General features: G+C 45.6%; 1 protein-coding gene across 1 annotated transcript in view; it reads left to right on the top strand.

The window, feature by feature from the left end:
* The first annotated feature begins 7,474 nt into the window (after positions 1-7,474).
* DNAH14 (dynein axonemal heavy chain 14) overlaps positions 7,475-17,641 on the top strand; it is a 305,056-nt gene continuing 294,889 nt past the window's right edge. The window contains exons 1-4 of the mRNA XM_081823173.1: positions 7,475-7,485; positions 8,304-8,369; positions 15,922-16,005; positions 16,108-16,240. Of these exons, the coding sequence (XP_081679299.1) occupies positions 7,475-7,485; positions 8,304-8,369; positions 15,922-16,005; positions 16,108-16,240 (294 nt within the window). The remainder of the gene's footprint in view (positions 7,486-8,303; positions 8,370-15,921; positions 16,006-16,107; positions 16,241-17,641) is intronic.

Below are 17,641 nucleotides of genomic sequence, written 5' to 3' on the forward strand. Positions count from 1 at the left end.
ACTGCTCTCCGCCACCCCCCACTCCGTCACAGGGCGTGTTGGAGTATAAATACCTCTCCTCACCACCCCCATCACCAACCACGCCCCAGGAGGTGTGAGCAGGATGTGAAAGACCTACAGCACGCCCTCAGAGAAAGGGCCAGCCAACGTTTTAGCAAGACTTTATGTTTGCCTTACATTTTTCTTAGTTTGGTTTTCCCTAAAATAAACTCTAAGACAAGGACTTAGATGCTTGTGAGGGAGTGGGGAAGGTGAGTCAGGAAAGGGAGGAAAGCCTATAAGGGGCGCACCATTGCGTGGGCTCCCACTGTGGGTGACCGGGGCTCAGTCCCGTGGAGACCTCCGAGGAGCAGTGTGGATGCAGCTCAGGAGTGTCCCATCAGAGGACCAGAAAGCTGGAGGTCTTACCCACCGGGCAACAGTCCCAGGCTGACTGGGAGGTGCCACTGGGGGCATTTAAGTCCCAGTTCTTGGGGGTGGCCTCTCCCGAACCAGGCAAGCTTCTGAGGTGTCTGGGGAGCCTCTGCAGAGAAACATAGGTGTGGGTCCTTGAGTCTGGAAAGGTCTATGTGCACAGAAACTGCACACCATCGCTGCAGGTAAACTCAGAGCAGGCTGAGGGCCTCCAACATCCATGACAATATTTGAAGCCTGCATTTTGAGACGTTTCCAACAGGACATTACCTGGGTCTAGTCTCAAAGGCCCTGACACAAAGGATTGACCCTGCCAGACTGACGTGGTTAGTGGGAGACAAAGACAGGAGAGGACCAGGACAGATGTTTGCATTCCCATGGCTGTGAAAGGCTTCATTTAGTCGGGGGTAGCAGTTACTGGGAGGCATTCCGCCCCTCTCCCTGCTTTGGGGACCCTTCCTGCAGGGACTGCACTGCTCCGTGACCACCTCCTGTTGGACCACCTGTCCCATTTCATCCAAAATGAATCTCACTGGAATAAAACCAAGGGGAGGTCAGGGCGGTGTTCGTTTCTGGAGGCGCTAGGAGGGAATTCGTTTTCTTGACTTCTCCAGTTTCTATGGCTGTCCTCATTCCTTGGCCCCCTTCTGCCTTCAAGGCCAGCAAGGGCTGGTGGTGTCTCTCACATGGCATCTTTGTGACCTAATTTTCTCTTTCCCTTTTCCACTTTTAAGAACTCTCTGGTCCACACAGATAATCCAGGATAATCTGCACATTTTAGGTCAGCTGATGAGCAACCTTAATTTGATTTGCTACCTTAACTCCCCTTTACTATGTACTGTAACATATTCATAGATTCTGGGAATGAAGACGTGGATATTGTGGGGGAGGCCACTGTTTGGCCAGCTACACCATATTTCTAAAACATCAGCATCTCTGTTTCTTCTGCAAAATGATGCCTTTAGGTCCTGGAAGCGTGCAGTTTGGCAACATGCAGCAGGTACGGGAAGGGCATCCATCAAGTAGGACCACGGTGAGTCATTTCTTTCCCTTTATCCTAAAAGCAAGATGGGTCCTTCTATCTATTTGTCACACACTTAGTCCACATAAACACTTACTAGGTGTAAAACACCCTCCCACGAAGGAGATAAAGGTGAATCTGGCATGGCTTTCACACTCAAGCACCTTTCCATCCACCAGGAACTTAAACGCACAAAACATACAAGAACCAATAAGGGAGCCAGCGGAGCTGAGGATCATTCTGCCCCGGGAGTCACAGAATTGCCACATCAGCCTCACACTTCCAAATTCAAGCCCTAGTGATCGCTCTCACCTTGTGGATATCTTTTAAGTATCACCCTGGGGTGGACGAGGGAGGCTCAGACCGCCGGGAGATATGACCATAGGACACTGAACGTGTTACTCCACCTGAATCTCAAGTTAAATATGGGATTTATCCTTTAATTGTTTGGGGCAAATGGGATGAGGTCATGTAGAAAGCGTTTACGTCTCCACACGCTTTCATTTCTCTCCTGCTGCCCAGTGACCATCCTTGTTCTATTCCATGTTGCTTCAGGGTTTAATCACAGGTGTCTTAGTCTTAACCTTAGAAACTTGCATCTCTGGAGTAATTATTTTATACAATCACAACCAATCTGTATCAAAAGAGTTACTGTTCCAGGAGATCCTTGCCACGATGGAGGGCACGTCCAGAGGGAGATGACCACGGATGGAGCAGGCCTGGGGGGCTGGGCCCAAGAATCAGACAAGACTGAAGGGAAACCATCAGGTACCAGATAGGACATTTTGTCATTAGTCATGGGAACCAAGCTTTTAGGAAGCATGCGGGACGCGGGGGGCAACTGGAAAGGGAGTGTTGTAGAGACACGAGGAACCTCTGCTGCTCCTCTCTGTGTCTGTTCTCTTCTCCTTTACCTGCAGGCTGGCTTTCCTGTCAGTTCAGCCTGCGTTGCAGCATATGGCCCCAAACAGGGACTGCCTGTCTCTCAGTCCCAAATCTACAGGGGGAGAAGGAGGGTCTGATTGGCCAGTTTTAGTCAAGCATTGACCCCCATATCCAGACAACTATGGGTTCGGAGGGCAAGACCATGTAGTATGAATGAAGCTATTCTCAGAGAAGAATAATCTCAAGAGCTTCAGAATGGCAACACAATGTCCAATTCAAATCCAGAAAAGGCATCTATCTGGAATTAGCCAAACTCATGCTCAGGGGCACGGTCCTCCAGACGGTCAAATCCACCCAAGACTTCTGACACCAATCGCAAGTTCACAGGTTTCCCAGAACCACCCTCAGGTTCAAGAATTCACTAGAAAGTCTCACAGAACTCATGGAGAATTGTTAGACTCATGGACACCTTTATTACAGGGAAAGGACACGCATTAGAATCAGCCAGAGGAAGGGGCATAGTGCAGCGTCTAGGAAGCTTACAAATGTGAAGATTCCATTGTGCTCAGGTGTTCCTGTAGGCACTGATATGTGGCTGGACTGATGGAGGGTTGTCTGTCCTGGAGCTCACCCAAGCTTTGGCGTCCAGAGATTTTACTGAGGCTTCATTACCTAGGCATAATTGGTTGATCAGTGGCCCATGTGTTTGAACTCAACTTCTAGGTCCCCTCTCTGGAGGTCAGGCAGTCTGAGACCCCTGTGCTCTCATCACATGGTTGGTCTTTCTGACCTGGCTAGCCTCTCCACCACCCCCCCACCCCGCCCCACCCAAGTCTAGTAGGGGTGGCCCCCAACAACCAGTCATCTTAGCAGCATAAACTGTCAGGTGTGGTCAAGGGGCCTGCCATGAAGAGAAAGACGTCCCTATCAGGAAATTCTAAGTGGATCAAAGTCACCTCCCAGGAGCCAGAGATAAAGGTCAGTCCTCCCTTGGGATAAGACCAAATTCCTTACTACACAGAAGCAAATATAGTAGCTATTGTGTTTAAATGGTCTTAATAAGCAAAACACAATAAAGTGGGCTGTAATTTTTTTTTTTTTGAGAGAAAGAGAGAGAGAGAGTGCTCAAGGGGAGGGGAAGGGCAGAGGGAGAGAGAGAATCTCCAGCAGATGCCCTGCTGAGGGTGGAGCCCAATGCGGGGCTCAATCTCATGACCCTGAGATCATGACGTGGGCCAAAACCAAGAGTCAGACGCTTAACTGACTGAGCCATCCAGGCGCCCCCAGTGGGCTCTAATTTTACAGAAGCCTTCATGTTTTCTGCTCTGTGGTGACCACAAAAAGCAGGGTCAGAGGCCTGGTGGTGGACTCCATCCCTGACTGACGCACAGCCCACAGTGGAGTTGACCGTAGCCATGAGTCCATGGTGGCTGGAGAGGGTGGTCGCACCTGCAGTGTTGAAGGGCATACGGGGCAACACATGGTTCCAATGACCAGGACATGTTCCAAGTCCTTTGGATTCAGTGAAGTCAGCCTTCCGGATTCTCCCATCTTCCTTTTCTGTATCTCCTGCCTGGTGTCTGGGCTCCTCCCAGCTGCTTTCCCATGGCAGTGGCCCCAAAAGGACTACGGCTCTTTCTTTGCCACAGCCTGCTCCATTTGCACACCCGTGCCCACAATCCAAATCACTCAGCGGCAGGGAAGGGTTGTAGTCAGGTGAACTAATGCATAATTCACGTTTAATCATGTGCATCCTTTGCAAATTTTGTTCTGTTTACAGGGAAAGAGAGTCAAAGTAAGAATTCAGAGTTACAGTTAAGGACTAGGTGGTGAAAGTTGCCAAAAGCAAGAGCCAACCTGATGCAAACCTGGCAGCAGCGCTGGTTCAAAGAGCAGGGAATTAAGCAGCATAAATGAGTCAGGTGGAGAGGAAATGATGTCTAATTGAAAATAGACTATTATTGCAGGGTTTTCCACAAACTCAGGTGCACAGACTCCGCCTACCTCTTCCTAGCAGGGTGGCAAACTGATTATTTTAGCTAAGACAGAGGGCACAAATCAGAGAACAGAAGCCATCTAAATCAGCAATTCTCTAAGGCGAGTTCAAAGTAACAAGTCTGGGATGAGGGACTTTCAAACTCCATCTCTTTCTCCCTGTTCTTCTGAATTCGCATACACGTCCTGCACTGCCAGGGAAGGCTTATGCTCCCAGTGGGACTAAACCGTGCAGGTGAATCATGCAGAAGCAGAACAAAAACACCCTGATCTAAATGGATCTGAGCATCACACAAACCTTAACCATGTAATCCGTATGAATAATGCAGAAGTTGCAACACTGGAAAAGCAACTCAGTCCTATTGGGTCTGATAAAATGCAAGCTCAGGGGGCTCTCAAGGTGGAGGTCACCAGAAAGCTCTCTCCAGACTTAATCTCCAAGTCTGTAAGATTCATGGTGGTGCGTGTCAACGTGGGAATTGCCCATCAACTCAATTCAGAATGGAATCTATCTAGCGACTTGAGAGACAGGACCTCTCTACATAGGTGAATACTAATTCAAACTCTGAGGACATTCCGGACTTGGGTGAATTCTCTGGGAGTGGCCTCAGTTACCAACATCAGCAGCACGTTCCCGGGAAAGAGTCTGAGAAAACTCTGTATTTGGATAACATTGGTTTTTTAAATATGATTCAAACCTGTTATTTCCATAGCAGGTGTAGGGAAGTCATTAGGGAGATACTGATTTTTTTTTTAAGATTTTATTTATTTATTTGACGGAGAGAGAAAGAGGGAGAGAGAGCACAAATAGGCAGAGTGGCAGGCAGAGGGAGAGGGAGAAGCAGGCTCCCCACTGAGCAGGGAGCCCGATGCGGGGCTCGATCCCAGGACCCTGGGGTCATGATCTGAGCTGAAGGCAGACGCTTAACCAATCGATTGAGCCACCCAGGCGCCCCTAGATACTGATTTTTACAGCTTGATTTACATTTGGAAATTTAAGGTTCTTGATTTCGGCTGACATATTTGTGAATCTAAATTATTGCAAATTCCCACTGACTATGCTAGTCATCTTATATGCTTAGAACGTATTGTTTTGGATGGTTATGTTAATTGTCATTTCAAATCAATTTCTTTTTTGTGCGTGTGTGAAAAACAAACTGTTACAAATCACCATTCTGCATCACAGTTTAGTAGCAAATTTCAGTATATTGAACTAGTGTTTCGGTTGTAATGGAGAAAATTATCAAAATTTACTATCCACCCTGAAAAGCTTAATGTTCATTGTCTTTCATAAACATGGAAATTAAGACAATTAGCAATAAGAAATGAACTTTGTTTCTGTTTACAAACACAATCAATTCTATTCATCTCTACTTTTCTGGTCTTTATGGAACCCATTGTTCCTTCTGTGACAGTTGGACAGATTTAGAGATTATTCTCCTAGCCTTCATTTTAAATTAAACATGCTCAGTAATTATTTATAGAGTGCTTACAATTGCAGGGTACTGCGGGAGATGCAGGGGAACAGACCCAATTTCTGTCCTTAAATTTTTAGGCTCACATTGAGATATAAAATTTCCAGGTCAGGGGTCATTTTTGGTATTTCCACGTAAGTTCTTATTTACATCATCCAATAACCTTTTAAGGTAGAGAAACTACTTTCACTAAATATAAGGTATATTATAAGGTTATAAGGTAGTTATAACACTGCCACCAGGAGCTGAGGCGTGGTAACATTACACAGACGATAAGTGAAAGGATTCTCAGTGCATTTCTAGCTCTCTTGCCATGGTCAAGCCAGAGTCACGTGCCCACATGTAAAGAAAGTGCTAGAAGGGTTTGGAGGAGGTTCTATAATAATAATTTGAAAAGTCTCCCCATATGAATCTCAGTTTCTTCTTAGGATCTCTGCTGGTAAGTTTGGCTCTGTTATTCTAGTTATTTCCCTGGGCAGATCTGAATTTTGTAGGTTTGCCTTTGGAACCGAACCCACATGCATTCACTCCTTGGTGAGTCAGAAACCACACCGGGTGAATTGTCACACAAAGGAAGCTTTATTTGCAGCAAACCCACAGCTTCCAAAGTGGTGGCTCCCTGAGAGAGGGCGGACGCACTCCTTTCGTTCAGGGTTAGGATGAATATTTGGATAGGGGAGCCTTGTCATCATATGTAGCAGTGGGTAGAAGGCTGAGCACGCGCCTTAAGGAAATGTGCCGATGCATACATTGTATGTTATGGAAATGAGGCCTGTGCTTCTCCTGGGTGGGATTTTAGCATTCTAATGAGGTAAAGGTAGCTGTCTGTCATTCTAGAGGTCACTCCGTATCCCCCCGAGCAGGGGCGAGTTGGGGATCTTGCTCAAACGGGTCTGGGGGGTCTGGGGGGTCTGGGCTGGCTGGAGGTCTGGTCAGGACAGTCACTGCTGCTCGGGGTGGTTTCGGTTTCCATTTGCCTGAGTTAAGACACAAGCTGGATGAATCGTTGAACACTGCCATCTAAAACTAATGATGTACTACATGTTGGCTAATTAAACATAATAATAAAAAATAAAAAAAGAAATGAGCTGGAAAGAAGAGCTTAAGGAAAAATGTGGGACGAGGGTCGGTGAGGAGGAGCAGGTGGGCAGCCAAGGTCAGGTCTTGGGGTGAAGCTGCTGACACCCTCACTTCTTTGGCCTGCTTTCTCTATGTTCTCTCCCGTTATTGTCACCTCCCTCTCCTCTGCATTCTTGGAGAGTTGTTTTTAGACTGTCACTCAGTTTTCTGCAGGATTAATGTGCCCCTTCCTGCCTCACTCTGTACCACGCATTGTTCCAATTACAGAAACACTACGTTTTCTTGATTCCTTGAGAAAATCAAGCAGAAGTTCTCTAAGTTTTCTTCTATATCCTACACAAAATATTTTTGAGAGCATGGCCTTCTTCCGAGTTTTTATATTCAAAGAACTTTAAAAATCAAGGCTCAATCGTTGTGTGAGCTACGTGATCTCACATAATTTCTTCGTCTGAAAATAAGTCTCATACTAGTACTTACTTCGAGGGGTTGGCATGAGAGGTAAAGGGGTTAGCACACACAAAGTGCTTGAAGTCTGGTCTAGTCAGGAGACAGAAACCACACAGCAGGCTAAGCTGGGGAAGTTTAATGTCAAAATGTATTAACGATGATAAAAGAGTAAGTATGTGGTAGAAGGAAACTCCGTGTGGTCCTCCAGGCTGAGGGAGGCAGGAAGGACAGACCTGGAAAGGGCTCAGCGTTGGCTGGAGGAGAGGTGGGTCAGCCCATGAGGATCAAGAAGTTCACCTGTTTGGCCGGACCAGAGCTGCTGGGCGAGCAGAGCTGCAGGCCGCCCTCTGGAATGCAAGCAGGCGACGAGCAGGTGTGGCGTGGGCATGCAGTGGGAGAACTGGCATCTGCAGGAACGGGAGCCCCTCAGGGCCCGTGGGCTGGGGGCGGGGCATGGTGTCTGTGTTGAAAGGGCTTTGGAAGGGTATCGGCAGGCCATGGCTGCAGGGTCTCAAGGTCTGTGGCTGGTGCAGGCTCTGCAGAATGCACTCACACCTCTACCACCAACCCCAGTTTCTGCAGGAAAGGGCAGGAGAGCCTCCCCCTCAGGCAGTGTTTCTCCAGCACTCTCTACCGAGAAAGCTGGACAGTGTGTTCACTTGAAAGGAGACATAGTCAAAGAATTCCATTGTTTATCACAGAACTTATACTGAGAAGGTGATTCAGAGCTGAGAGAGGATATATGAATTATTGGCACAGAACTTAAACCTGTGCCTCGCTCTGTCCTACCATTATAGTGTCCCTTTCTTTAATAATCTTTGAGTAAGGAAACGTCTATTAGCCTGGTGTGGGCCAACAGTGACATTGAGTGTCTTCAGCTCTTCTCAGTTTTAATTTGGGAGCTAGCAGATTCTTTCTCTCACACAAAGAATCAGTGTTAAGGGTGATGATATAAACAGCCCTTAGCCCGATTTTTGTCTTTGCAGGCGTTTTCCTAATGGAGTCTTCCCTACCTTGCTAGATGATCGCCCTGATTATCAGAGACGGATGCAGTATGTAGAGGGTTTTTGTACAAAATCAAAGACCCCACTCCTTCCCGTCGCCTGCCCCCAGGCCCACATCCAGGATGTAACGAACGACTCACACATCACAGTGGGTCCTCCACTGTGCATTCTGCTGTGGGTTCTGTGGCATCCTGCGAGTGACAGTCTCTGAATGGGAATGTGGGGATGGGGAAAGAGGTCAGCAGGGTAAGTCAAGGTCAGGGATGAATTTCTCAGTCAGTGGCCATATATCCCACTAGTGGTAGAACATCTCAGGAGACCGATCTCCAGAATTGCAGTTAATTTTTGTTGTTTTGTGTACCATTTTACTGAGAAGTTGGGAAAGGAATATCAGGGGCTACTGGCATACTATCTTATTATATTGTGAGTCTACAATTTGGCTTCTTTCTATCACTTCTTCAAAGGACTACTACTAATATTTTATAGATTACATTTAATTATAATTTATGTAACTTGTTATTATTATAGCTACCATTTAATAAGGGCTTGCCATATGGAAGTTGGCATGCGTTTCTCATCCCCCCTTAACACAATGCTCTGAGATGAGGCATGATCTTCATTTAATGGTCAAGGAACCAAAGCTTTGTACATTTTATTAAACTACAGAAGGTCGTGCTGTTAGTTGCCAGAATTCAGGTTCAGGTTAGTGTAACTATAAAGTCCATGTTTTATGTTATGCTGCTGTATTATTGTACATTTTTTTTTAAGTAGGCTCCATGCCCAGTGAGGAGCTCAATGCGGGGCTCAAATTCATGACCCTGAGATCGAGACCTGAGCTGAGATCAAGAGTCGGCCGCTTAGCCGACTGAGCCACCCAGACACCCCTGTTTTATATTTTAATTCCATACATTTTCATATTATTTTCCCTAGGAATAGTGTATAAGCTTTGTGGCAGGCTGAATAGTCATTCCCCGAAAGATATGTAAGTTGTAATTCCTGGAACCTGTGAATGTTATATTGTATGGCAAAAAAAGGGCTTTGCAGATGTAGTTGAGGTAAGGATCTTGAGCCGGGAGATTGTCCTGGATTATCTGGTGGGCCCTAAACGTAACCACTTGGGACCTTCTAAGAGGCACAGTGGGAGACCTGGAGTGAGAAGGTGACGTGACCAGGGAGGCAGAGACTGGAGGGATGTGGCCACCAGGAGCTGGAGAGGCCAGGAACAGAGCCTCTTTGGGGAACATGGCCCTGCAGTCCCCTTGGGACTGATTTCAGACTTCTGGTCTCCGTGACTGCAAGAACAGTTTTTTCTTGTTTGAAGCCACCAAGTTTGTGGAAATTTGTTACAGCAGCCACAGGTAACTACTACTGGCATCTAGAATGTTATCGCTCAATTGTTGGTGGTTTCCAAGGTATATACCCTCAGGGGTAGAGACGGCAGTCGAGAGTCTGCTGTGGGCATGCATGGCTCATCAGCATCCTACCATCCCACCTAACGTGGGTCTAGAAGAGACCTTGCAAATCATTGACTCAAACTTCCCATCTAGTGCATCAGCCTCCTCTTCCACATTCTCTTCGAGTGCTTGCCGGATCTCTGCTTAAACATTTCTTTCCAGTGGCCAACTTCACAGCTCATCATGGTGTGGAACTCATGGTTAGATAGCTTGACTGAGGAGAAAATTTCCCTTCATATTTAACGTCTGTCTGCCTCTCTGTAGTTTCTATGCATAGGCTGCCATAATGGGCTCTGGGGCATCCAAGGATATGTCTATTCCCACGTCCTCAGGATACGTGAGGACTGGCTTTACCATGAGCCAAATCACACTATTAACTCATTGAATTCACAATGGACTAAAAATCTTAAGATTTTTCACAATTACTATTTTATTTTAAAGATTTTATTTATTTATTTGACAGAGAGAGAAACAACGAGAGAGGGAACACAAGCAGGGGGAGTGGGAGAGGGAGAAGCAGGTTTCGCACCGAGCAGGGAGCCCGATACGGGGCTTGATCCCAGGACCCTGGGATCATGACCTGAGCCGAAGGCAGATGCTTAACGACTGAGCCACCCAGGCGCCCCTCATGATTACTATTTTTAAACACATCTTCCCTCTTATGTTTGGGTAAAATTAGCTTTTTAGATGCAAATGTATTTTCTGTATTCTCCTGTGATCCTGGGTCATGGTCGATTTGGTGTGTTGTTCCAGCTTACTGAGGTTCTCCCAGGTCCTGGCTCAGTCACCGTACATACCGCATCCCTGTTTCACGTTGTACGTACGCACCTAAAGCAGTGTGCTGTACTTGCCAATGTCTGAGTCTCTGAAAACAACTTGGAATGAGATTGGGCCAAGGAAAGCCTAGCAACATGATGTTAGAAACCTTTCCCATGGATTACAAACCCAACTAAGCATAGTATCACTATGGTGTCCATGAGGATATCATGAGAACTTTTACCAAAAGTCTTGCTAAAAATCCAAATAATAGCAAGTGAATGATTTTCTCTTTACCCATTAAATTCAAATATCTAGTTGTTTCCTTGAAGTAGAAAAAAAAAAGTAATGTTTTTGAGTGGTATTTTTGCCTCCACTGAGGCTACGCTAGGGTTGAAAGAAGGGAGTCCCCATTGGAACGGAAGCATCGGCTGGGAAAGAAACCAGTCTGCTGAACATAATGAGCCCAACGAAGGTGAGCATTTGAGAGGTCCAATAAGAGATCTCGGCCTCTGCTGGATCCCTGGCGCCACTCAGCCGGTCAGACCACTTGACGTGACACCGGTCAGTGAACTTCCTTCCAAGTTTGGATTTAAGCAATTAAGATTTAAAAAAAAAAATCGAAGATTAGTCATCCCATTTTTTTGAAATTCAAATTAGGATTAACCAAGAATAGGTTAGTGAAAGGCTGAGTTATCCGGAACTGCCAGGGTTTTAGCAATGGGGGCATTTAGATGACCTAAAATAACTGAATTTGAGTTCATCATACTTTTTTAAAGTGGCAGCCAAGCCAGAATTAAATGTGTAGAGGAGCAGAGCAATACTTTTAACTGTGAAACTAATGATTTGAAGAGTATGTCCTTTCGGGAAATCATTTTAATGTTGATTAATTTTCATTTAGGAGAATAAAATGGAAATTCTTTGTGGAAATTACATATAACAATGGAAAATCACTCTCATTTGAAAAATGGAAAGGAAAAACCAGATGACCTTTAAGATTTCTTTCTGCCCTGAAAGCCACAGATTTAGTGCTGGGGTAAATGGCTCCAGTTACGGACAACGGTGTCTCAGTTCAGGACCTTCCTCCCGGAGCCTGTCTAAGTGCTAACACTGCATTGGATGGGTTACAGAGTCATTGACAAGCCCTCGATTCAGAAGATCCACAACAATAATGTGGAAAAGAGTTTGCATCTATAAAACATAATTAAAATGGGCACACATTCAAATAGAACCCAGCTGCGTAACTGCTGGGGATTTAACCAAAAAGGTGAGTTTTGAGGTGTGTTTTCAGATTGTTGGGGAGGGCAACTTAACAAAGAAGACTAGGAAGAGCTTTTCAAAAATAGATGAATTTCAGTCTCGAAAAGGAGAGCTAAAAAGTGGAAGAAACGTATGACTCACATGGGCACTGATATTTTTGCAAGGAAAAAAATGCTAATGTACTTAGCCATCTTATTTCATTTGTGTAATAGTTGTTGATGTTAGCCACGGGGCTGAGGATGGTGTTGAATAAAGCAGAGGACAGACCCTTGCGGAGCAGAGACTAGTGGGTGTGACAGACATGAAACCAGTGATTATACTGATAAATACCGAATTATAGAATGTGATGAGAACCATAAAGAAAAATGACAGGGTGTCATGAGAGGGTTTGCCAAGGGACGCAATTTAGATTGGGGCACCGGGGAAGCCTTCTTTAAGAAGTGACATCTCAGCCGTTCGCTGGAGGGTAAGTTGAAGTTAAAGAGGTGAGGACTGTGGGAAGGGCAGCTCGGGCAGAGGCATGAAGGTCACTGTGAGTGGCTGGGAGAAGGGTAGAGGGATGAGAGGGCCTCAGAGAGCCGGGCTGGGCTCTGGCCATACTGGGCGTGCGGTACCCATAGGATTATGGGTCTCACCCGGGATAGCTTCAGGAAAATGGAAAGCACCCAAAGGTCTGTAAGCCGGGGGGTGGGGGAGGGGGCTGACCTATCTGCATTTCACAAAGAGCATTCTGGGAATGTGGGCGAATGGACAGGAGGAGGGCAGAGTGGACGCAGGACGTCTACATCTCAGTAGACCAAGATGATGATGCCTTGGTCCAGTGGTCTTCCCGCTTTTGGTCTCCAATTATTGCAAAAATGATGTGTCCCCTCATACATTTTTAAGATAACATTTATGTTTTTTATTATGCTTAACAATTACAAAGGACATAGTTTCTGCTGTATTTTAAGTATCGACAGTTTAAAATGAAATTGTTGCATCTCTATTTTAAATGGGTTAAACGGGAATCTAGAACCTGTAGTGATTAGATACCACTATTACCCATTTGAAAATTCCAGGAACTCGCTCTTCTTTACCAGGGGGAGCTTTGTATCACTCCTTTTTCTCTTCTGATTCCATGCCAAATTCCCCACAAGATTCTGTCCTAATTTGCATGTTGTTATGCTTGAGAATCTCTTCCTGACTCACCTCTTACATGTGTCTGCAACAAAAATATGCATATAAATTACCAAAAGGCTCTAAGTTCAATATGGATTGGGGAGTTACAATTATAACTAGTACACAATTGATCAAAACAACACAAATCCTATAGAGACTTTTATAAACAATTATTAGACAAAATAAAATTGTTTTGGATATCAACTTTTAATGAGATGAATGGGATACTTTTTTCCCGAGTACTTTACGTGTCCATGGATAAATATGATTTATATCAGTTATTGATGGAATGAGATGGGGTTCAGCAACAAATCTGGTCCTATTTTTCATTCTTATACATGAGAGAGGTGACACCCATGTTCATATAAATACAATAGGTAAGAATGAAAGGAGTTTCGCTGTAGTCATTCTTTGAACCCCTGAGTTATATGCAAAAATCCAAATAGTAATTCATCATAAAAATTTTTTATAATGTATCAGCTAACAATTCTATTAAATCTTCATTTTTTTTGAAAGCAAAGAGTTGGAAAAGATTGATTTATAACCCTGGAGGCCCTAATATTCGCAGGGCTGGAAGTAAAGGAAGCCCCAAACCATATATTTAACTCTGTAAAAATATGCAGTTGATTCTTGCTATTTGCAGCAGCTAGGTTCTAAAACGTTGCCACATTGATTTAGCAAATACTGAACCATTGCTCTGAGGGAAATACAGGTTTAGGTTCCCGAGAGCATTTACTCACATTTTTATAAACTGATCAATCCATAACCTTGTTTTATGTGTGTTTCTGCTGGAAGGTATTTAATATATATTGTGATTCATTAACATGGAACTCAGAGCCAAGAGCACTATAACAAAGCCTTGAGCTAAGCAAATTTAACATACCTATTTTCTCTGTAAGACACATCACAGCCTTCTTGCACTTGGGATCACTAGGCAATACTTCAGCACTATGTTTGGGGGTCATTTAAGCAGCAAAACCACCAGCAAAAAGCATAAAAATGTGAAAAATGTGAACAGATCAGGAAAGATCCCTGTTTACAGCATGAGAGCTGAAATAAGAAGGCAGGGTGTTGCTTAGTTCAGCCTCAGCTGGGAATCTACCACTCAAAATTGTCACCACTCTGTGCATGCCCCCACATAACCACAAAGCGCCACAAGTATTGATTTGGGGGCTTACGCGTACATTTTAGTGAGTAGGCAAATTCACAAATCTGGAACCCATGAATAATGAGTACGGGCTGTCAAACAAGTTTATACATTGTTTAATGAAATAGGTTCTATGGATCTCTAGCATCATGGATCTATCTCTCTATCTGGATAGACTTTCATAATGACATGGAAGGCTAGATTTAAATTTAAAAGTATCAGACCCCTTGGAGTTCTATGCGGGAGTGTAGCCGGAAGAGTCCACACAGTTTGGCGGGTCTGGGAGAGAAAGGCAGAGGCTTGGTGCCTAACTCCTTGGGCTGGGCAGTAGTGGAGGGAGGTCTCAAGGTCGTGCTCATCACCTACTCATTAGAATCATTCATTTTCTCAATTTTAGACCAGTATTACCTCCAAAATATTACCCGGATTTTTATCAAATAACTTAATTATGCTGTTAGTTATTATTATATATATTTTTACTAACAGGTGCCTCGTTTAACCCAATGTTTTCAGAAAGGATTAGGTAAATAGAAGTATTTGATCAAATTTTAGTACTTTGTCAATACAATTTAAAGACTCTTACTATTTTCACGTCTTTCAATATTTTTTGTCAAAACCTTGAATCTGTGGATTTAGCTCACTGAATTTATGGAAAATGTCTGCTGTATTATTAGCATTACCAAATCAATTAGCCAAATCAAACTGACTTTCGATCATAAAATCTGACTTCAGTTTTCAAGTCAAACAAATTAATTAATAAACATTTCAAAAGCTATTACAGAAAGCAATGGGAAAGAAATTTTGAATGTATTTTTAGAAATGGATTAATAAAACCAATCAAGTCAAAATTAAATAATGTAGATATAACTTATTCATGTTAATAAGTTACACAAACAAGAATAAACCTATGTACCATTTCTTAGTTAAATTGTAATACTGCAATGTAATATGTAATTAAAATATACATGGTTTATGAAGGAAGGGGTGTGATTAAAAGCCTATTTTGTTACTGAAAACTGGTCATCAGCTTTCGTTGTAAAACATCATAAAGACTGCTTTGGAAATAACTTTATTAATGTCATATACCTCACGGTAAAAATATCTGGGTACTTAATGAGGGAAAGGTATATGAGGCTAAAAAAAATCTAGTTGGTTCAGGATCTAGGAAGTGGTTTTTTTGAGAGTAGGAAATATTAGACATATTATGAAATAAAATGAAGATTAAATGTAATTGGAATATCCAGTTCATGATATTAGATAAAATGTTTTAACTTACTGCATTACAGAATTAATTTAAAAGAAATCCCTTTAGTGCTCAGGTTTTATCCAGTGTGTTTTGAAGAATCTGGTGGTCTAGAAAATATTCTAGTTACATTTAAAAGAATTAGTGCCACTAGCCAGTACTGTGTCACTGTTTGAAGGTGCTCTTATTTCTAGCTAATGTATTCTGGGAAATGAGTATTATGAACAACTGAAAAATACTGCTTACTTTTTAATCCATGAAATAAAAAACCTATTTAGTAAGCAATATTTATTACAGATTGTCTTGCATTTATTTGACTCTCCGTTAAGAGCAAAGAATTACTTGACACCGGTCGGGGTATGGAAGAGATGAATCCATTAAAGGCAAATCCTCACGAATCCACTGTCCACATTATACAATGATCTGACACCAAGACAGCCTAAGGGCTGCAATGTCTAGCATCCCTCTTCACTCTTAATGGAAAAAAACACAGAGAAAGAGGAAGCCCTACAATGTGTTTACAGGTGCTTTAATTAATCTTGAGAGGTGTCTCAGTCTAATTTTTTGTTGTTTTTTTTGCAGTGGCTTTTTGGTGTCCTTGCAAGTTTTTACGGTGGGGAAGCACTGCAGTGGGATTCCAGACAGGAGAGAGCTTGTCTTTGTCTCGTAAAGTGGGTGAAGGGAGATTCTGAAAGACGGGTTAGAAAAGGCCCATCTTCAAGATGTTAACACAGTGTGTATCCTTTCAAACCATCACTATCCTCCCAGCCCTGAACGCCTGCGCTTCCTACAGCGGCTGCGCCCTAATTTGAAGACCACTGCTTTGTCTACAGCTGAAGCAGTAGAAATGGGCCAAAGGGACAGCCTGAACATGGTTCGTGGGCGAAACCTACAGGCCTTGGCAAGAGTCCACTGGCTCAGGGAATGGGACATGGGACGTGTCAAAGGAGACCCGCAGGAGAGGCGCTGTTCGTCGAGACGGGGAAGACTGGGCAACAGGGCCTCATGGTCTGCCTTTCTTTTATCCTATTTTGTTTTACACAGTTTGTTGACCGGCATTTTGCTGAGTTGGCTCTCAACGTTTTGGCTAATTTCCAAAATGATTTTCCCTTTTAACTGGCATCTTTCCTCACCTTCCACACCAAACCCTTCTGACAGCTTCTCAAAGACCCCAAGTCGCACTCACGTCCCGTTGTGACACGCTGACAAGGGGTCAGTTTATGCTTTCAACACATTAAGCGGTTTCGGACACAGGCAGCCCCAGCGGCTCTCAGCTGTGCCTCCTCCGTGGCCTCCCTCAGGAGTACAAGGGAGTGGACCGAGCGTCCCGGGCGCTAGCTCAATTCGCGGCCGAGCGGGGAACCGGGCATCCGCTGGCCGCGCCGCTCCTGCGACACACGAAAGGAAAGCAGGCACTTCCGCACACGCGTTCCCAGACTCTCTGCGCCCCACTCTACGTCCACATATAATCCTCTACTACTGTCGCGGGCCTTCACGGGACGAGCTCCCGCCCCTGCTGACAGGTGCCAAGAGGAGGGTCGCTCCTCCCCACGGTCCCAGAGCCGCGGGCTCTGCGCAGTCACCGGCTTCTCCCACCTGCCGGCCGCATCCAGCCAGCCGTGCAGGTGGGGGAGCTCACACCCGGGGCCGCAACCTGTGTGTAGCAATCGGATCCGCCCGGGGCGCACGGACAGCAATGGCCTGGTGTGAGCCTCTGAGGAGCCACCAGCCACGTCCTCCCTGGTGGGCTCTGTGCGCGGCCGCGGCCCCAGTGTGCACTGCGCGAGCCTCTCGGTCCTTGCGAACCCAGCCCCCAGTGTGCACCGCGCGGGCGTCGCGACCCCAGCCCCCAGCGCACACTGAGCGGGCCTCGTGAGCCTCGCAACCCCAGCCCCCAGCGTGCATTGTGCCGGCCTCGCGGGCCTCGCGACCCCAGCCCCCAGCGTGCATTGTGCCGGCCTCGCGACCCCAGTCCCCAGCGTGCACTGCGCGGACCTCGTGAGCCTCGCGACCCCAGCACACAGCGTGCATTGTGCCGGCCTCGCGGGCCTCGTGACCCCAGCCCCCAGCGTGCACTGCGCGGCCCTCGCGGGCTTCGCGACCCCAGCCCCCGGAGTGCGTTGCGCGGACCTCGTGACCCCAGGCCCCAGCGTGCCTTGCGCGGCCTCGAGACCCTGGCAGCAAGCGCGGCGCGGGGCCGTGGCCCGAGACTGGCCGGCGGTTAAGGCCAAGAGGAGTAGGGGCGCTGTTCTTCGGCGCTGTCCTCGCCCGCATCCGGCGTGTGTAAGCCGGACCTTCGCCT

The sequence above is a fragment of the Leptonychotes weddellii genome, chromosome 6 (genome assembly GCF_054177405.1).
Source record: "Leptonychotes weddellii isolate Sample4059 chromosome 6, ASM5417740v2, whole genome shotgun sequence".
NCBI classification, from domain to species: Eukaryota; Metazoa; Chordata; class Mammalia; order Carnivora; family Phocidae; genus Leptonychotes; species Leptonychotes weddellii.